The sequence below is a fragment of the Tyto alba genome, unplaced genomic scaffold (genome assembly GCF_018691265.1).
Source record: "Tyto alba isolate M040663 unplaced genomic scaffold, T.alba_DEE_v4.0 Super-Scaffold_18, whole genome shotgun sequence".
In the NCBI taxonomy this organism is placed as follows: domain Eukaryota; kingdom Metazoa; phylum Chordata; class Aves; order Strigiformes; family Tytonidae; genus Tyto; species Tyto alba.
The window spans coordinates 8,673,522-8,694,765 of NW_024881280.1; the positions used below are offsets into that span (position 1 = coordinate 8,673,522).

A 21,244-nucleotide genomic window follows, 5' to 3' on the forward strand; every position below is an offset into this window, starting at 1 on the left:
AAAACATTTGGCATTTTAAGACACTCTAACTTAAGAACTAGATGCAACAAATGTCACCCAGAAAAACTTTAAACATGTTAAGGATGGATAACTAACAGCTCACAAGAAACAGTATTCAAAGGAAGGAAACCCAAAAGGAAAATATTCCTAGAGAGACTGCAAACATCTCTGTTATAAGCTTATTGCATGTTTTTGAAATATTGGGGAAGCTGAAGATGAGAGCTGCAGAATATTCTTGTAAGAGGAACTCCCTCAGAGAGGGAAAGGCAAGTTTCCTATCAGCCAGCAGGACACAATGCAGAGATACCCCAAGGCCAACTTGGGATGTTGCACACCTATGTCAGTACAGCAATTAGTCATGGTTAGAAGATGGGTTAATTAACCCTGATGAAAAGCAGGGTTGATGTGGCTCAGGCTGTGTCACGCACCTATCCAGCTTTTTTTCCCCTGTCCTGTTGTTAAGTTTTCCCTGTAAAACAGACTGAAACATCTTCCACCCGGCTCTGTTTCATTTCCAACAAAAAGGTCTTAGAAACCATGGTAGTAAACCCAAAGATATCTCCAGAAAAGACCCAGAGGGATCCCATGAGCTGATATTCCGGTGTTATGGAGCTGAACCACAATTACAGCTGCCTCACCTGTGGAGAGCTAATCATCTAGATTTAAATATGCAGTACTGTACCTGAAAAGAGGTACATGCCCTTTCAAGTGTTTCAGGTACATGAACACAATGAACATGCTCATAAGGTGAAAAACGTGGCCCACTCCTCCACTTTCACCACCCAAATTGCTCTAAGATGCACCACCAGCTGTTTTTTCCATAGGAGAAAATCTTTTTCTCCCATCTATTTCCTATAACTTTATTCCATACAAACAGATTTGTCACTTCTGAGCATAATCAAGACTCTCCTGATCGCAACACCAGTTTTGACCTGGTGACTCAGTCTGAAGTTCACTGCAACAGTAGGAGCCTTTTATTATCAAAAGAAAGGTAATCCCAAGCATTTTCTGAGCTGTTGGGACCAGCCTCTTCATGTACCGCATCTCCACAGTGCAGGGCTGCTACTGTGAAAAGACCAAGCTTGTAATGTGCCTGCTGTGGAGCTGTGAGAAGAGAGCCTTTGGCAGTTACCTGCCCCCAGAAGACCTCTAGGATTTTTAATGACAAGGAACCGCTCTCTCAGGACAATCCCTGCAAAAGACCATTTGCAAGAAAGTGTTGAACAGCTGCAAAAAGTATGTCTGGAAGGGATCTCAAAAGGCCCTCTTGCATTGCCCTATTCTATGCAGGCAGCCAGCAGCTACTTCCCATCTTATGAACCACTGGAATAAATTGCAATGCCATCTTTCAGGAATAGTCAAGGCAGAAGGTGAGTGAGACAGGACAGTCAGAAGCAACTCCAAGAGAAAAATAAAAGGAAAGTCGGGCAACACGACTACTACTTAGGCTGAATATAGGTGGTTCTGGGAATAGAAGCCCAGAGGATTTGTTTGACTACCTGAAAGAGACGATCTAATTCAGGGGTAATTTTTATTGATGGTGAGAACTGTATAGATTTTTAAAACACTCATAGTAACTTAAGAAACTTATTTTCAAAGATTAGTGAAGAAAGCCAGTGAAATAAAACCCCAATAGTGGACAGACAATCAAATCCAAGATGATAACCTTCAATAATTAAGATAAGCAAGACCAACACAATGGATTAGCTATTTACTAGAGAGATTCCTGTTCAAGGGATTGCTATTCTGACAGACAGAAAATACCCATATAAATACTGTTTTAATTCACATTTTCATGTATTACACATTTCATTATTACCTTACACAACACTATATTAATTTATACAGAATATATATATATATCAATTTGTAAAGTAACAAGGTAACAAAACCAAACACAAATTTGCTGCTTCGAAGTTTGTTTTGGATTAAACCACCGGTAAATTCCAATCTGTTCATCTGAATAACCATGTAAATAGGATTAATTGGAGTCCAGCATGTCCTTAGGATGATGCAATTTCTACTGCAAGTATCACTGGCAAGCATCAAACATCTTGATCTCACCAGGTAATAGACAACCTAAGAAATATCACATGTAAGGTTGAAGCTAGTGGGTGGTGGCTAATAATTACGCTGCTTCCTCCGTGCCACTGCCAGGCGCAAGGCCTGAATTATTAACTTCTCATTATTCAGGACATTGTAATCAGTCAGTTTCACCAGTTTGTCAAAATTCTCTTCACTGAAACACACTTCCCTTGTTGTAAATGGGGAGAGGATGCTGGAGACATCAACTTTGCCTTCAGCCATCTCTTCAGGACTCCTTTCCACACCTGAGGGACAAACCACAAGGAGATGCATCAATGAAGTTTTATTGTAACATGTTGCTCATATCAGTTATTTAAGTAATTACAAGTTGAAAAAGGAGATTGAGAGGGAAAGATATGATTTGCCAGAGAGACATAAAAGTATTCTAGTAGCACTGAAATTTCAGGAGAAATTATGTCACTCAGACTGAGGACATAGTTCATATTAAAAGCAAAGATCTCTGTCAAATGAGTCCTCAGTCTGGGAGATTACTTTTAAATATGTGAACAAAACCCAGATGAACAGGATAGCACCAAAACCTGCGGAAGATTTTGCCTCCATCTTTGTTTGCAAGCAGCAATGCGTAGCAAATCCGTACCTGTAGAGCAGAACAGCCTGTGTTGAGGACCTACCGCCCATGCTGCAGGTATGTTGGGAGTTTTACCTTCATACTATCTCTCATAAGACACGTGATGGAAATGCCTATTTTCATCTCAAATGTATTAGGAAAGCTTCTGGAGTTCTCACAGTTCAGACATACAGACACAAACCAGTTATTTTTGTCAGTGACGAGACTGATAATGTCAGCATTGGAAAGAAGGTCAGAGAGGACAGTGAGATGTTAGATGTGAAATGTATAGGACACACTAAGCATGTGACACTTTATTAAAATTGCTAGCTACCGATGACTCACCAGGAGCTTTATATTTCTTGAAGGTGTCATTTACTAGGGGGAAAAAAAGCACTGTTGGGGCTTGCGGACTGTCAGCATCTTCAAACACATAGCACTCCTTCAAATTTTCCCTGTCTTCCTCACTTATCTCAATTTTGGGAAATGGAATTCCTTGCCCTGAGATGTACTTTGCGATCTGATCCAGAGGCTGGATGAATGAATAAAATAAATAAAATCAATACAAAGAATCAGAACTCATAAAAGATCCAGAGACCTGGATTTTCTAAACTCCAGAAGCTAACATGAATATTCTAAGGCTTGAATCTTCCTTTTGGAAGGTGTTAAGTTTCAGATGGAAACAGCCATAATCCCATCAGTCATTGCAGCTTATCTTATTTTCTTCATTGCTTTAGGCAAAACAAGAAAACAGTCACTTCCTTTGAGCTTGAAAATGGAGCCAAAAACCACAGGACTGATTTTATGAGTCCAATGAAAAAGGTTCAGAAGGGGAAGGCAAAGAAACTGTAGGAATGGAGAAGGAACACATCAGTCCAGATTATTCTGTATCATTGTCCTGACTTCTTCATTATTTATCACTTTCCCAATCTTTCTGTCCTCTACATAGTTCATGATTGTTTGATAATAACTCCCTATTAACAAATACATTTATCAACGTACCTTATGACCTCATGAAAAAAAACTTTAACAGCTATATTTACTATAAGCCTATGTTTATTTTTATATTATTCTCATTATATATGCAGCACTAATTATATTATTTTTCATTATTAATCAAGTCTGGCATGAGCCAGTGCATTTCTTTAAGGCTGCTATGAGATAAAAAGGCTCAGAGACACATAGGGTTTCCCATTTAATCTGTTAAAATATTGTCAGGACCTTCCATTGCCTCTGTAACTTGCTCAGTTCAAGGATAACCAAAAATCAATATTAGAGCTCCAGAACACTCCTCAGTCAACTCTTCAAAAACTTGTGGATCTACTGCAGTGAAGACCTAGATCATTTTAAAATGCCTATATCCATCACTGCCTTCTAGTACCCTTTTTAGTTACTAAGAAATAAATCACCTAGTAATCTAAGCAATAAATCAGATAATAATCATCTAATTCCCATTCCAGTACTGGTAAGTTAGTTGGTTGAGTTGACAAGTACTGGAGACCAACAGACCATGAAGGAAAAGGTCTCAGATACCATGACTTTTCTTACCAGCGTCTGGGACCCTCCACTGTAATTTAAATGCAGGATGACATCCACCTCCCTCTTCGATCTCAAAAGTGGTGGGTAGCTGGTATTGATGAAAAAACCAGTATCAACAAGGGAGAGCTCACTGTCTGCTGTTTCCATCAGTTTATTTGGGAAGGAGTCTATTACTGTGTCTGAAATACAAACATTTCTCATTACAACAAAAAAACCCCAAGTTTGACTGATCCTCTGCAGAAAGTTAAAGAGGGAAGAATGGAGAATTTTGCCCCTCATTTTCCCTATGTGCCTTTGACTCACTAGCAGCACTGATTTACAGGAGTAGGCGACAAACTACAGTGTTTTCCTTCCTTCCTCCTTGGATACCTCAAGCAGTTTTGGCCCCGCAGGGGAGATCCATCCTGCCTCCTCAGGCTGAGCTCACCTTGTCTACTGGAGCACAATCCCCAGACAACCAAATTCAATTTCACACCTCAACCCCCTCAAAAAAAATGAAATGCTGTTCATTTCTGACTCCCACTTCTTCCATTTGTGGGAGGGAGGAGTGGAATTTCAGAAGTCAGTTTTGTTTCTTCCTTCTCACTGGAAATCCAGAATGAATTCCCAAACCTAAACCTCCTCAAAATGTTACTGAAAAATATGCTGTGATACTGTGCCTTTCCAGGTAGAAAATCCTTCACTCTCCAGGTACTTGCTATGCATCTGGAAGCCTCTGATAAAATTGGGATACTGTGCAATTGTTGGGCGTCCTGTTAAGATGTCTCGCAGAGAAGAGGAGAGGACACTCGAGGGAGTGCATAGACATGTGTCTACCTCATAGGGGTTCATGGACAGAAAAGGTTCCTCCTCTGCAAGAAGGAAAGAAGTTCTGAGTTTAGGACAGTTTTCTGAAATGATCAATATTTTTTAAAATGGAATAACTAATAACCACTGTTGTCACAATCCCCCACTCCACAGGTAAATCAAACATAGTCGTAAGCCCTTAAGGTCTATCCTAGTAGTAAAACTCAGCATTAGACACTGAATTAAATGGAAGCTACCTGCAGGCAGCAAGCTGCCACGTGGTAAGCACCACCTCCCACCCGAGGCTTCCTTGAATGCTGCCCACCTCTACCACAGCCTGGGGTGGAGGGGAGAGCAGAGTCCCAAAACATACAGGAGGACAACACTGGCCTTTGAACAGGACACCTACAGAATGCATGGGAATATCGCCCAGCTGCAAACATTAGCTAAGTTAGGAGGCCAGTCACTCCAGGTTCCCTGTGCAATCCACAGCAAAACCAAGCTTTTTCCAAGAGCAGTTTAGCGGAGAAAAAAGCCCTCTGGAAGAGGGCTCTCTAACGATGGTATCACTGGCCAAGGACCATATCAGTACTTAAGATGTGTTCTTAATACAGCATGACTTTTACATGTCTGCTGGAGACTGGGTTTGTGTATGTCCTTTAGAAAAAGGAACAGATTTGCAAAAGCAGCATGTTTAGTATGTTTAGTTCTTCTAAATCAGACAGAAAATTTTCTAAGCTGACATCTCTGTTTTGCTTTCCTCATCTCTCTGACTTTGACAGCTTCTCTCTAGGCATTAGACCTCTGCACAGAATATAAGCAATATATACTGGTGGTAAAAAAAAAAAAAAAAATCAAAAAAAAACCCCCCACACAACAACAACAAAAAACAACAACAACAACAAACCACAAAAACATCTCACCAATATCTTTTACTCTGTCTCTGGTCCATCTACACCAGAAGTCCTCTGAATCAGCAGCCAAATTCCAGACATACATCACATCTATGGAAAATATACTACTCCACATGCCTGTAATGTGAAAGAGACAGTGGAAACTGATTGGTGGCGTAATCTTGGAAGAATGTTAATTGATACATACCTTCAGTCCTTCCCATTGGATGCCTCCTTTCTGTCTGGATGGATATCTTCATAAGCACACTTCCTAAGTATATCCTTGCTAATGCAAATTCACACCTGCTCAACCTGTTTGCTGGTGTCTTCCCACTGCTGTCCACCAAAAACCACGTGCTCCTCACACCAGCTGCTTCTTGAGTAGGCCACCTTTCCCTCTAGGCAATAATCACCTTGCATGTAGCAGATCCGAGTCTCTGAGAGCCTCTTCACCATCCTTCCCATAAAGAATTCACTTCCAAAATGTTCTGCGCGAACAGATGCTCCGTATTTCAGGAGACCGACTTCATAAGGAGTAAACTCCAGCCACTCTATGGAAACAGCAGACAGATATGAAAAAGCAATAACACATTAACTACTGCTAAACAGAAGAGTACTAGAGAGCAGGAACAAATCAGGAGAAAGACACTGACTAGTTCATAATGTGCCATTCATCAGCTATAGCTGTATCTGTATTGCCTCCAGTGCTAATGCCATAAGGTCCTTTCACATCAAGGGAAGGCAGTTCCAGGCTGTGATCCAGCAATCTCCAGCAGAAAATCCCTGGTCTGAGTGAAACCATAAGCATTCCCTGCAATTAATTTTACACAAAAGTATGTATTGCTCATGTATAACTTGTTCCCTTTAAGGCACCCGTGACAGAGAACTTGGCATTCACTTGGTGTCATTTACTCAGCAACTTAATATTAAAAAAATACTGTGAAAATTAACACTAGAGGAAACAGTGATTCTCCTGTCACTGGACCCAAAAATACAAATTTTTCCCTTTAATTGTTCAAAATAAGACCACATGGAACCATCATAAGAGTTAATTTTGTTAAAAGGTTTCTGCGACCAGGATAAATTGTGAGGTTGGCATCTTCTGTATAACTATATTTTCTCTTGTGGCAATGTAGAGAACTCAAATTGTAAAGACTAAACATGTTTAGATTTTTTATTTTTAAGTGTTAGTCACTATTATCTGAAATTTTAAAAGGTCTTTTTTCTGCAATTAGAATGAAAGGACTATTGTACTATTAAAGCTGATTACATGCATTTAGTCTTAGTTCAGATTACTTAAATTATGAAGTTGTAAAGAAATCTAAATCATAACCCATTACCTCTGAATGCCTGAGCACTATAGCTGGACTTGAGGTTGATGGCCACATAGATGGGCAACGGGTTCTGACCATTATCCACCGCCCGCCGTTGGTCCGAGAGTCTATGCTCATCTTTCTGGTTTTGATTAAAAATGATTAATGGAATGAGGTGAAAACCAACTTGTACTTGAAATAATATAATGTGAATTATCAGTTTTATCCAGGTTCTCCTTCCCATTCTCAGCTCACTGGATTGTTCAGAAATATCTGCCATGTGATATTCCAAACTTGGCAAGTATCCCATAAGAAGCAGCTACACCCTATATGGGTTCTCAGATTTTAAGATATGCAGAGAGGTTGATTGTGGATTCAGCAAGGGAAAAAAACATTCCCAGGAAGAAATGTGTGGTTAAGTGAAAGGTAAGGCACTTTCCTTGGCTGGATGTCAGCAAACAGAGTTGATCATATTTTAAGATATTTTGCAAGCGTATGTTCTATTGCACATGACAATTTCAAACTTCCTTATATAAACATAAATCAGAAGGAAACTACTTAAGTTATACTATTTTTAAAGTAGCAAAATATCTATCACTCTTTCTTAAAACTTGGTAACATATTTAGAGAATGGTCTTTCTCACTATTTCAATCATCTCCATATGTAGGCTATAACTAAGTCACTTTATAAACGCATATCTTCATTTATGCTAGTGAAGTAAATTATTTAAAATTTCTAAGTGCCTCTTCTAGTCAGAATACTTAATGTACAAAGTGATTAGTTTACATTTCTAAGGAAATGTACATTCATTTCTCAGGATTTCTTTCTTTAAAAAGAAATAACATCTTTGACTGCAGTGCCATGGCTCCTTCAGTTCAAGGTCAACCTCACTTTAAAGTAAGAGTAGTGTTTTAAAAGTGGATCTGAATATACAGAATTTAATCAACCACTAAACTAATTATCCGCATCAGTAGTCCTGAATGGTATCCCAGGATTTATTTTCTTCTCCTTTGTAGCTGTAGAAGTTCATCAGGTTTCTGAAAAAAAAAAAAAAAAGGAGTAATACCTTATCATGTAGCATGGATTCAATGACAAGCCCCCAAAGATCTATGAAAGAAGTGTTATGTCCTTCTTTAGTCCTCTCCATCAGGTCATTATAATAGTACTTCAGACAATCCAAAGAAAAACAGCAGATCTTGGATTTGGTTACTTGCTTGCGAGCTTCATTGATTGCATCCTCCAGGTATTTTTGTGACCAATTAGCATCTTCATATAAGTTTGCCATTGTCCTGAAGAAACATTAGAAGAAAATAATGAAAAAGGAATAATGCTGTGGTTTGGCCTCAGAGAATTTTTTTGCAACCTGTTTGCCTGTTTCTTAATTCTTATGGGGTTCACAACTAAAAATTAAACACACCTAAAATACTCTCATTTCATGAGCAAACAAAATCTCTAAGCTTTCCTGGTTTTGATGCTAAAAGTTTATGTGGGCTGAAAAATGATCTGAGAAATTCAAGGGAGGAAAAAAAAATAAATCCAAGGCTATTAAATACAAAGACTCCAACAAGTCCTCAGAAAAACCATTTCTTGGAAGACGGAGAGTATTCTAGGGAGTAGTCACTACTCTTTGCTCTAGTCCTACGTTTGTTCCCAAGTATCTGCCAACAGCTCCTGCCAGCAGGAGAACTGGGCAGTTCTTGGGTCTTGGGCATGTCCTGGTATGGCCATTCTTACTTGTCTTCTTGAAATCATAACACAGACAGGTACACTCACATCTCCACATACATACAGAGAAGTTAAAAGAATTTTGGCAAATGCTTAGACAAACCCACCATTAAGGCTTTGACTTAAATAAAGGACTGAGATGCAATTCAGTGCAAAAAACCTCTCCATTTGCAACCCAGAGCAGAGAAGTAGAGCTACCTAGAAGCCACTTGATTAAATACTTATGTTATTCTAAGCATGACATCATCTGCTGTTTGCCCACTGGGAGAAGAGAGAGCTTCATAATGAGCAACCATAGCTGCAGTCTCTCTGAAATCAGTAACTTGCCATCATTTGTTGGACTCTTTGTGACAGTATTAATTCCACTAGCCCCAAATACATCTTTTACCAGAGGGAGATGCACTCTAAATCCAAAATGGAAGTGAGAATAACCAGCAAGTGGCAGGCATAAATTCTTCTTCCCATCTTTCTTCAATTTCCAGTCTAAAGACAAATTCGTTGCATTCAGTCTAAGGTATAATTGATAAAATATGAAAAGGTAATAGAGCATTTACGTTAAAATATCAGGCATAGACCGTGTCAGTGTGGTGACAAAAGCAGCTGATGAATGTGACGATTGATCTCTTATTCAGTATGTTTTGTTTCTTTGCTCTAGGTGGACACAGAGAAGATAGTGGGGGAAATGGAAACGCTTTTGCTTTACTAAGTGCCATACAATCTGATGGTGCTGTACAAACAGTCAACAGTGTGGAGCAGAGAGTACAAACGTGAACCTTGTTTGGGTCATTCTCACCATGTGGTACCCGATAAACCACCGATGTAGGAAATGCAGTCTAACAGATTGAGTTTCTGGAGACCCAGCAGGCTGCCGTACATCGCTGTCAGCGACCGCGTCCCTCCCCCGGTTGTCGTGATGGCCACCACCGGCACCTGTGCAACACAGCGAGGCAGAAGGGGCGAAAGCCATGCGTGCGTTAGAGACCGGCGACCCTCCTCGCGGCCGAAACCAGACAGCGGATTACGGGCAGCGATACGAAAAAAAGGATTGGATTGTTGCAAAAGGCTTCTGCTGCCACCGCCTGCCTGATGGGAGAGGGAAGGCTTAGGTCCTACCCACTCAGACTGGCGGCGGGGGGGAGGCTGTTCACCTAATGTGTAGTTGGAAATCAACCTCATCACCCTGGAATTCTCCAAGTGTGTTATTAGAAGCTGTCATAGAAAATACAGGATTTACCATGCCGGCGCAGATTAGGGATCCGTGATTCCACCTCTAACAATGACCAGTGTCTCAGAAGAACGCACAGCACCCCATAATCAGCTAGAGCCCACAACAGCCAAAGCCTTCCTGTCCTCAGGCCACTGATTACTTTATGTCCTGAAGCACAATCATCAACAGGGCTTCACCCCCTCCAAGGTCCAAGTGTAATTGAAGAGACAGCTTATTCTTCTCTCAATCTTTTCCTGATCTAGTACACCCTTTGCTTCTGTTAGCATCTTGAGCCGTGTAGGTGATTGCATGCCCTATGGAAAATGTCTATTTATACCTTTCAAGTATTAGCTTCTAATTTCATCAAGCAATCTGCTGTTCTAAAGTCAATAATACAGCTTGAAGAAAATATTTCTCCCATTCTATGAAATTTTTAAAAAGACCCTAAATAGATGTTCTTCCTACCCAAAATTCAATAAGAATTTAAAATCTAGGAAATTTTATAAAATAATGAGGAAAGATCTGATCATGTTAACTAAAATTAATTTCAAAAATTTATATTTTGTTTTTTATATTTTCTATCACTTTTCATTATGAATTAAAATTCTATTTTTTTTTTCTTTCAGTTCAAATGTAAGTCAGTTAACAAGGTAAAGGGGATTTTTTTCCACAATTTTGAAGAACAGGACAGCCAGAGTTATTAGACCTTTCTAAAAAACAGCCTTGGTATTACCATTTTGGCCTTACCACCTCAACCACTTTTCTATGTGTCAGGAAAATACTAGATAGTTCTGTAAAAACGTGCTTTCCAGCTTTCTTGAATACTTTATTTCCTGTAATATTCTCTGCTCTGAAATCCAAAATATGATTTTTTTTTTTTTTTTTTTTTTTTTTTTTTAAATCTGTACCCTATCCATAGCACTATTTCTTTTAATTGTCAGCTAAAGAGGATTCTTGTTGTTGGTATATTTGTACTTTTCTGATTTTCAACAACCCAGCTAGGCATAAGCAGTTACAAAATTTGTAACTGAATTATGGAGGCAGGAGCAGGGGCTACAGTGATAAAGCTACATTTCTAATCATCTATCAATGATGCTGTAAGAGTCACTCTTCCAGCTTGATGGTTTTATTCTAGTAGTCTGTTTTCCCAGCAATATACCTTTTCTGCTACATAAAAAACCCAAAGTATTTTTGTTCAGATGTCTGTGTGAAAATTCTTGCTTTATTCCCTCAAAATCCCTTACAAATGCCCTGACTACCACCTTGTCTCTGTTACTGAGTTAAGGCACACCACTTCCCAGGCAGCATCCCCCAGCTGTTCCGTGCCTGCCCACCACACATCTTCCTCCAGATACCCATGAGCAATATTGAGAATAAACAGGAATTGGCTGAATTGAGGAGCTGTTGAGAAGTTTTGGGGGCTGTAAAGGCATTATCATAGAATGGTTTGGGTTGGAAGGGACATTAAAGATCATCCAGTCCCAACCCCCGTGCCCCGGGCAGGGCCCCCTTCCCCCAGCCCAGGGTGCTCCCAGCCCCGTCCAACCTGGCCTTGAACCCTTCCAGGGAGGGGGCAGCCACAGCTGCTCTGGGCACCCTGGGCCAGCACCTCACCCCCCGCACAGGGAAGGATTTCTTCTTTATTATCCTGCCTCCCAGGCTCTGCTGCATGAATCAGCTACTGCTTCTCTTGCCCAAGGTGGCCAGGCCTGCTCCGGAACAGCAGGATTAATTAAGCTGGTTTTTTTTATTTGTGATTTCAATTTGTGAGCCAGGCCTTGGTCCCCAGAGAGGAGTTGCTACTAGGAACTGTATTGGCTTGCCTCATGCTCTTTCAGATCCTCCTCCAAATGAAGAATCTTTTTCAGAGCCGCAGCAACGTATTTCTTCCTTTTCTGCAGGAAGTCCTGCTCTTCCACGCACAGGTTAAACCCCAAGCGCACATCCAGGTCTCCTGAGCTAGAATAGACAATGGGACAAATCAATGAACATGTCAATTATAGCTGACTTCAAGACCACTAGGGCAGGTAGTCAGTAAACTCCACAAATCATCTGTAAAACAAGCTATTTCCAAATCTGCATATTGATCAAGGAAAAGAAGAAAAATGAGCGTTTCTATTGCCAGCAAGGAGTAGTAGCGAGGATGAAGAGGAGTTTCCAAGGTGGAAACATGGGCACAAAGACAAGATACACAAGCCAGGGAAAGATCATCAAAAGGGGTAATTTCAGGAGTAGTTTTTCTGTATCCATTTCTTTTTGTACTGTGACATCCTGGAAAACTGAAGTGATGCCACCGTCACCTGATCTCAGGTTTTGACAGCTCACTAACAGTATTTAAAGTGAAGGTCCTAATGAGCTATTTGGTGTAGCTTGAACTTCAGAGCAAGAATTACCCCCTGCTCAGCCTCTGTCCTGTGAAATCCAGCCTTTTACCTGTGTGCTGAACAGATGTCTAGATAAGCATTTGCAAGCTTCATTCTGAAAATATATAAGAATAGCAATCATTTCTTCCACATGGGCAGCCACACTGAATTTTCTCCCTTGAGAAGTGTGAAGCACAAGCCAAAAAAAATGCAGGAAAACTGGTACAAAACCAATCAAATTGCAGGTAATATTTTGTGCCTTCAACAAGACAAATACACTTGGTCCCCAGAGAGGAGTTGCTACTAGGAACTGTATTGGCTTGCCTCATGCTCTTTCAGATCATGAAAGAAGACCACTCAATATTGACCAAATCTTCTGGGACACATCACCCTCTGGTTGCTGCAAACTCTGTCCTGAACAGTGACCAATATTTCATAAACATTAATGTTTCAAGGGTTAATGTTACTAAATTCTGTTCTCCAGCAATTTGGTATACCACAGCGTAATTTCTGAAAATAGAATAAGGTCACTTGACTGACCTTATAAAAACAAGCAACTCTTTTATCAGTAGATTAAAATTTCCCTTGCTCTCTCTATAAAATTGTACATTAGATTTACATTTCAACATATTTTGCAAAGGGCCGAGATTGAGCAGGTCACTCTTTTTCCTGTGCTCTGAATTTCATCTACACAAACTACTCCCATGCTCTGAAAATCCACTTTGCTTCCCTTCTGTAGATCACCCAATGGTAAAGATGCTGTGAACCATACAAAGTTTCCAGCTGTACCATAAAACCTCACTGTCTTAAATTTAACCTATCACCAGTACAATTCTGTCCCTGCAAGCCGTTTGGCAGGGGTGCAACGGGTCAGGTCTCAGCTCCCATTCTGCTCAGTGAAGCAGGAGAAGGGGCAGAAGCCAGGCTGTCCTATGCTTGTTTGGGTGACTTTGCAAAGTTAAAAAGGGACGGAGTTTATTTCAGTCATTATGCAGATCTGACTATTGGCATAAATGGGCAACAAAATTCATATGTGAGTAGTGCAGTTTTACTCATGTCTAAGAATAGGGGTCGTAAAACAGGCTAATTTACTCTGAAGAAACCTACCAAGACTCATAAACCCATATTGAATTGCACCATCCTGTACCTGCAGCAGACTTGCACTTACCTCAGGGCACCACGTGAGTGCAGGACAACGCACTCACGCAGCATGTGTTCATCTCTCCATCTGTCATAGAAAAAAACCTAGATAACTAGTTTACAGTAATCCTGGATGATAGGACAAAAAGATGCCGTCTTACCATTTTCTTGCTGTCAAGCACAACTGAAAGGAATGATCCTAGAAATCCAGAAAATAAAGCTAATTACCACCAAATTTTAAAACATTTATTTCCTTCAACCTCATGCAATGCTCATTCAGTAAGAGACAAAGTTCTCAAATAATAATTCATATGGCTAAGGACATTATTGTGGTACAATTAATCAAAGTCTCACTCCCTGCTCTAGAATCAAATTCTCCCCTATCAAACAAGCCTTCCTGTTTGGGACAGTTAGTGTTCCACAAGCTTGCATGTTACACCAGCTCACAGAGTGCACGCTTAGAAGGAGCAACAAGAATGAGACAAGTTATACCTTACTCAAAAAAAAAAAAAAATCCATGCAAAAAGCACTCTCAATATCAATATTTAGACAAGATCTGATTTAAGCTTGTATTCTGGATTGGTTTTTTTCAATTACTAGCCATTCTGGAATTACTTCAATACCCAAAAATAAATTTTTGAATGCATGTACATATGACAGTCATTTTTATTCCCTGAAACCACTTAATTCTAGTTTTCAGATGCAGGTTTGCAATGATTTTCATATTATTATAATTATTGTTAATGCCTGCTTCCTTAAAAGTAAATATGACAGTTTTCAATTTTTTAACATTTTCAATAAATGGCTGTACAATTTTACAGAGGGATTTTGTTCACTTGGCAACTTTATTTCTAGCAGGACAATATTAAGCACATTTTGAAAATATTTATTTCAAAAGGTTCACAACACTCACCTCTTCTACTATTATTTCCTTTTGCAAAGGGAGTGAATTCAGAGGGAAGGACAGGACACCGGATTTCCCCGTTTCATTTTTATCTGCCATCTGAAACAATGTAAAAAGTAGTCCCGATGGGCACATGACAGGTTTGTCATCTCTAGAACTTCTCCTCCTAAGAGGGCCAGTTCAGTTCGCTGGCTATGTTAATTTCTTCTTCTAATTTCCCTGAGGTTAATGATAACATACAGAAGGGGAATGTACCTCTTCTGGTAACACGACTTCCAGTCTTGCCTGGTCATTTATGACGCAGTGAAATACGATGATCCTAAGGCCAGGGTCCGCATCCAGCGAAATCTTCTGGCTTCCTTCATGGGATCCTTTCACTGTAAATGTAAGCTCCTGGTCTAAACACAGAGGCAGGGAACAAAGAGAATTTTAGCTATTCCAAGCAAACACACATAACTAATAAATAAAAGCCACTTCTATTCTCCACACTTTTTGTCTGATTTTCCTTACACCATGATGATTAAGTAGACTTTGGGTGGCCAAAACAGGTTGAAAACTAATAGAAAAAATATTGGTGGATATGCAGAAATCATTAATATACAGAAATCACATATTTTTTAAAATACTGTAGTGTGCTATTTGGTAAGTGCTTTCCATGAATAAATAAAACCAAGAATTAGATTTAAAGGAGTCTCAGTTTAAAGGCATTTTGGATTATTCACATTGAACAAGAGAGTCATTCATTTGATGTCAGTCTGTTCTGGTGTGTATATTTTTTGTATGTTGTGCCTGCTACAACCGTCAAGTGATTCAAACCCAAAAATCAAGCAGACTACTTGACACATGCCCTCATGTCACCAAAACTGAAACAACCTGTCAACTCAAGGGCTGTGTTCCTTGTACAGAAAAGCCTTTACGTTTACAGAGAGATCATACGCTGTTCTCTTGCAAGATCTGGGCCAAGAGGCATGTTATTTTATATCACTAACCTTTCCTCTCTGTTACATTTCAGTCTGAAGCTTCCTGTAATGCAACCCAGCCATTGCTACCAATTTCTTCATAAAGGACAATTTTTTGTTCATGAATTATGAGCAGTTTTACACAGGTTACTGTTTATTTGAATGAATTTACAAAACTAGTGAAGTCCTGCTATATTTGTTAGAGCTACATTTTACAGTCAAAGTCCTCATTTGGTGGTGGTTTGCATTTTGTACAGAACCCTTTGATACAATTCTAAATATAAACTTAAGTGCTTAAGTTTATTATTTTTTACTCAAGCAGTCAAAAAACCCCCTCTTTTAGAACCCTGAACATGCAGAAACTTTGTACATACTGGAACCAAAAATAAGCATACAGGATAAGATTTCTACATATTATTTTAATTATAAGATAATTTTAAAAGAAGATCCTACTTAGTTAAAAATTTTCATGTTGAACAAGCAATAATCAAAAAGTATTAATATAATTTTTTCCCCAATTTTTAGTTCTACTATAGATATGGCTCTATTTTTGCATCATTTTAAGATTTACCTCAGAACTAAATACTTGACTAACTTGAATTTTGACAGATATAATCTTTCTGCAAGGTGGGGCATGGCGAAACTAAGTATTATGTGACACAGCTAGAGTAATACGCACAACCAATTACTAATTTTTCAACATCTGTTATAACAAGTGAATCACAACACAAAAACAATAGGGCAATGAAGCAATAATCTCACTTGTGGATTGCTGCTTCAGCTTCCCCGTATCCACTCTAACCTCCAAACAGGAAACCTCACGTGCCTGTAGCAAGAGAGGACAAATGATGATTGAGAGAAGTGTAAATGTCGTTGCAAATGATTCACACCGTTCTCAACCAACCCCTCTAGTTGGTCGATGAGGAACACAATTATTATCTATTACTATATGCCTTCAGATAACATAAGGGCAATACTGACATGGTATTTTTCCTAAGTTTGAGAGTAAAGAGGGGCAACTCATGAGCTGCTTGACCTTGAAGAGACAGTTGAGACCCATTCAAAGTAATAGGTGTATTGAGATATGGGACCCTTCTTATGAGCATTTTATCACTTTCTTCATTAATCCTTAATAGTTCTGGGTGTAATGTGGGAATAATGGGTAGGAAACTCAGGTTTATAGAAGAAGGTAGGTGGCACATGCATGCTGACAGCAGTCTCAGAGCATGCCTTTGCAGAAGGTGGCAACACACCGGAGCGATGGGAAAACAGTGATCCTTAGTGCCAACAACAGATCCTTTTTCTCAGCAGGAAAGTGTAGCTGATAGTACCGGCTTTGGGACACAGCTCAAAGTTTCCAGAGTTAAAAATATAAATATTTGTTATGTAGGCACAGGAAAGATAGTAAGAAATATACATTACCACTAGTACTCCATTAGTAATAATGCCATCAGGGTAGTCCAGACTGAAAAATAAAATGGAAAAATATAACATCATGAGTGGGACAACTCAGATAATTATTTAAGTATATGAGTTAACCCATTACTCATTTTCCCCCCATCAACTCTGACATTTCTGACTTTAACATTCTCATCAAAAATACTTCGAAGTTTTTATCAAGAATAGTTTTAGATGACAAGCCGAGTTGCAAGTTCTTCCATCCACCCATGACAGAATATGAAGCTGGGCTTCTATTCCTGTGGTTTTTTCATACTTGCTTTAGTAAACCATGTAATGAATTCTGCTATGTGACATACTGAGTGTGAGGAGAGCTGGAGGCTGTTACATCCATCTTGATTGTTCTGATCATTTCACAGTTTGATCCAAGGTTTTATACTTGAAAAACTAATACACTCATCTAGATTTCCACAATTTTCAAAAGATTTCTGTAACAGTGTAAGAAATTGCATTCACCCCTATAAAGTGATTTGCAAAATGAACATGAGATTCTAATATATCACTGTATGTGTAGATGTGCTTCCACTTATCCATCTAGGTGCAGAAGTGCACTCATATACCACAGACACCAACTTTTATATTCTTAAATACTTTTTCCACAGAAAAATCAGTCAATGTCTCACTATGGATATCTTATAATTGAATTTTATTAAATTTCAGATGTAAATTTATACAGTATCTTAATTACCCAGATTAGTCCAAAAGGAATACATACATACATAGAATTATAAAGATTGGGCACTAACTCCCCAGCCTGCTGCAGACAGTATGAGCTGCTTATTCAGACTTTACAAACTATGGATTATGCATTCTGTAGTCTCACATAGTTATGCAGATGAGATATGTATTTCATCTCAGCTGAAAACAGGAAATATGCTTCCTTTAAAGTCAGATGAATTACATTATTATCCATTTTAAGAGCAGGTTTATCACAGCTATTAGATGTCAGTATAAACACACATGAAAATAACTGTGTAAAATTTCCCATGAGAAAGAATTTTTCCCAAATTTCAAAGCTCATAAAGAGTTTAAAGTTTTATTTCCAAATCAGTATTTTCCATTAAGAGAAAAATATGAACTGGCTAAATACAATGCTGAATATAGAGGAAAAAAATTCCAGCTAAAAACTAAAACAAACCAAAAACCAACACACACTGCCGCCCCTCCCCCCCCCCCCAAAAAAAAAAAAAATACACTGGAAAAAATAATTTTATTTAGGAATTTTGTGGGATCTTTTTTTGAAAGCATATTTTAAAAGAGTTCAAAGAAAATTGGTCAGGAATGGGCAAAAAATACACAGTGTTTCTACCTGCATTCAGGGAAATGAGTTTAAGCACCACTCAAGTTTTGTTTCAGACACAAACTTTTGCACTTAATTGCTATTTTGAAGTCAAATAGTTGTAACATTATATGACATATGGTGTCACTGTCCTCAAATACTTCATCAAAAAAATTAAGGAAAGCAGAGAAACAGTATGGTGTATATTAAAAGACCCCAGCCTGCATAGCTTGGTGAAAAGAAGGTGGAAAGACAAGAAAAGATGTCTCTTCACGGAGGTAAATATCCAGTAAAGTGTAGTATTATCTGAGGTATCAGTATAAGCAAAGTGTAAGCTTAGGCTGATAGTTAGGAGGTCCAAGGCATGACCTTCAAACAGGGTGGAAGAACCTGCACTGTTGGACAAAACGGCTTGGAAGGCTCTTGGGAAGAACCAGGACAACACAAATATTAAAGAGCAACAGCTGAGGTGTCCCTCTTGGGGTGTCACCTCTGCTGTCATTGCTGTAAGGAAACTGCCAGTTGTTGGCTGCTCTCCACACTGCACTTCCAACTTTTCTATCCCAAATTTCAAGGCTTCTGATGGTCACAGTGTAAGACAGATGGTTTTCATTTTGAGTTTTTCAACCTGGTGATCCATATGCTTGTTTTAAGAAGAGCAAAGGCACTCACCTTTCTCTGAAGCGTTGGGGATCAGCTGTGGCTAGAAGTACAGCTGAGCTGGGTGCAGAAGAGCTCTTACTATTCAGGTTGGCAGGGACATTTTAATATTTTTGCCTGTCTTTGGAGCACTGAATAACATCCACTTCTCAGGACTAGCTGGTAATTTCCCTAACAACCAACCTGCTATTAGAAAGCCCTTGTTTCACATACTAACACTCCCATCCTCTCCTCCATCACAGTTTGTGATCTGTAGACTTTTTTAATGCAGACCCCAGTTCTACCATGAGAATTTGGAGAATATTATGGCCTGTGGCAGGGGAGGCCAGGAACAGAGACCCTGGGCATTCTTCTCCACTAAATGTCTATTGAAGGGGTGCCTAAAACTGCAGTGGATTCTGTAAATCCGGGGATCAGTTCCCAACACCTGGTACGCATCAAACTGCCACCTTCTCATTTTTAGATCATGCCTGACTTATAACAAAATAGGCAATATTGTATGGGAAGTTACAGTCACACAGATTCTCGTATTATGGTTCACACTTAGAGTAGACTACTGTGTTCCATTTCACTGGAAAACCTGTATTTTTTGATATGTAGCTGCAAGATTTTAATCCTTTCATGTCAGATCCAGCTTCCACTTCTTTTCATACCTTCCACATAGTGCAGGCTACTTTTCTGAGCTTTCTGATGACCCAAGAGAATAAGGGAGATGGTTCTATTTCAATTTAAAAAAAATATATATTCCCCTCAAAGATTCTTTGGTTGTCATCTTTCTTAACTTAAAATTTTGCCTTCAGTGATCCTTGAGGCCCTATGGCTTCCTGCCACAAACACAAATACGAACATTACATTTGGCCCCCCCATGGATGGAGACAGCCTGCTCTGAGATTTTCCTCAGCAGTGCCCAAACCAAATGGCTAGCATGATCTGCCGGTCCCCCCACACATGGGGGAAATTTCTCAAAATAACACAGCAGAACTACAGAAAGAAAAAAAAAGACTTTTATTTTCTAAAAATCATGCTTTTGCCATATTTCAATAATTAATATTTAACTTTTATACATCTTTTTTTACACCTATTTACATTTATTTGTGTTAACTGGGCTTTGTTTCAAACATTGTCTTTCACATTTGAAAAAAAGAAAAGGGAGGGGGAGCTGAGATAAAAGGTTGTGTAAGAGTGGTCCTTCATTCTTCTAAGAGTTGTTTGAGATGCACCTCCACAACTTGGGACATCTGCAAGATAGAAAGAGGCCAAAAAGATCAGCAGACCCAGCAAACACCCTGGGGCCCTCAGACCTCTCCTTGGAAACTCCAAGTACCTTTTGGGTCATCAGAAGTCTCTTTGTGGCCCCTCTATATCAGGTGTGGGCTTCAGTAGAAGTTGGAGGGGAGGGGGATGTTGAGTGAGCGAAGCCACCTGGTCCAGCGGGACTCCGTTCCTGTAGCAACTCGTACAGGCTCGTGCTGATGCTGGACCCTACCAGTGGAAACACAGGGGAGAAAGCCCACATTACCATTGGTAATCACCAGAAAATAACACAAAAAGCACTGAAGTACGCAAATCAGCAACCTGTGTACAACGACCTTACCTTTTCTGTCACTGCTGCTCGAGGGCAGCAGCTCTCACGCCAGCTGGGCTTGTGTTATGGGCCCATAAAACATTGGGCAGGCGTTTGCAATCCCTTGGCTCAGCTGCTGGTGAAAAGGCACTTGGAGGAAGGGGCATGCCTTCCTCTCTGTGTCGTTAGGATCAAACATCTGGCTCTCAGTGCCTGCCACGGGTAGTGGCAGCAGAGAGGTGACCATTTGCAGGTACTGCAGGAGTGGCCTAAGATTGAGGCAAAACTAGAGAGGGTATTCATCTTGCAGTTGTGGAAACCAAGCTACCAATCTGAAGGTTTTCTTCCATTTTAAATAAAAGATAATGGGAATGAAAGCAGGAACCAATTTCACACAGCCCAACAGTGTATTGTGAGGGGATTTGATAAAAGTAACACAAAACACGATTTTTGCAGTGAGGTCAGTAGGCAAACAAAAATAGAAGTGACAAAGCCACTATCGTAGGTGCAACCCAGGAAACTTTCTTGGCCTGAGATTATACTTCATGTGTGATATTATTCATCTGAAATGCTAGAAAGAAAGAACAGGCTAATATAGTAAATTTTGTAATTGGTAAAGTCTGGAATGAAGATGGGGAACAAATGAAAAACTAGTTCAGATAGAGTCAGACAAAATGTTCTGGTGGGAATAATTATTAATTTCCAGATATAAGCTGCCATATTTACCCCTTAAAAAGTATGTTCTTACTCCCATCACAATACCAGTCCTACATGGTTAGCAATAATTCTTGTTAGCACTA

The 21,244-nt window shown here is 39.5% G+C and overlaps 1 protein-coding gene across 4 annotated transcripts in view; it reads right to left on the reverse strand.

Moving 5' to 3' along the window:
* Window positions 1–445: 445 nt before the first annotated feature.
* The window catches only part of LOC104367971 (cytosolic phospholipase A2 epsilon), a 34,995-nt gene continuing 14,196 nt past the window's right edge, over window positions 446–21,244 (reverse strand). For 3 of the 4 annotated variants that reach the window (XM_009975208.3, XM_032990081.2, XM_032990082.2), the window contains 15 exons: window positions 16,906–16,948; window positions 16,246–16,309; window positions 14,780–14,922; window positions 14,534–14,623; window positions 13,782–13,819; window positions 11,941–12,076; window positions 9,704–9,840; window positions 8,252–8,474; window positions 7,212–7,326; window positions 6,285–6,422; window positions 5,902–6,009; window positions 4,852–5,043; window positions 4,202–4,371; window positions 2,999–3,185; window positions 446–2,330 (listed from right to left, as the gene is read on the reverse strand). In XM_009975208.3, the coding sequence (XP_009973510.2) occupies window positions 2,122–2,330; window positions 2,999–3,185; window positions 4,202–4,371; window positions 4,852–5,043; window positions 5,902–6,009; window positions 6,285–6,422; window positions 7,212–7,326; window positions 8,252–8,474; window positions 9,704–9,840; window positions 11,941–12,076; window positions 13,782–13,819; window positions 14,534–14,623; window positions 14,780–14,922; window positions 16,246–16,309; window positions 16,906–16,948 (1,993 nt within the window). In that variant the 3' untranslated portion in view covers window positions 446–2,121. The remainder of the gene's footprint in view (window positions 2,331–2,998; window positions 3,186–4,201; window positions 4,372–4,851; window positions 5,044–5,901; window positions 6,010–6,284; window positions 6,423–7,211; window positions 7,327–8,251; window positions 8,475–9,703; window positions 9,841–11,940; window positions 12,077–13,781; window positions 13,820–14,533; window positions 14,624–14,779; window positions 14,923–16,245; window positions 16,310–16,905; window positions 16,949–21,244) is intronic. The other variant, XM_032990083.2, reaches the window with a different exon arrangement.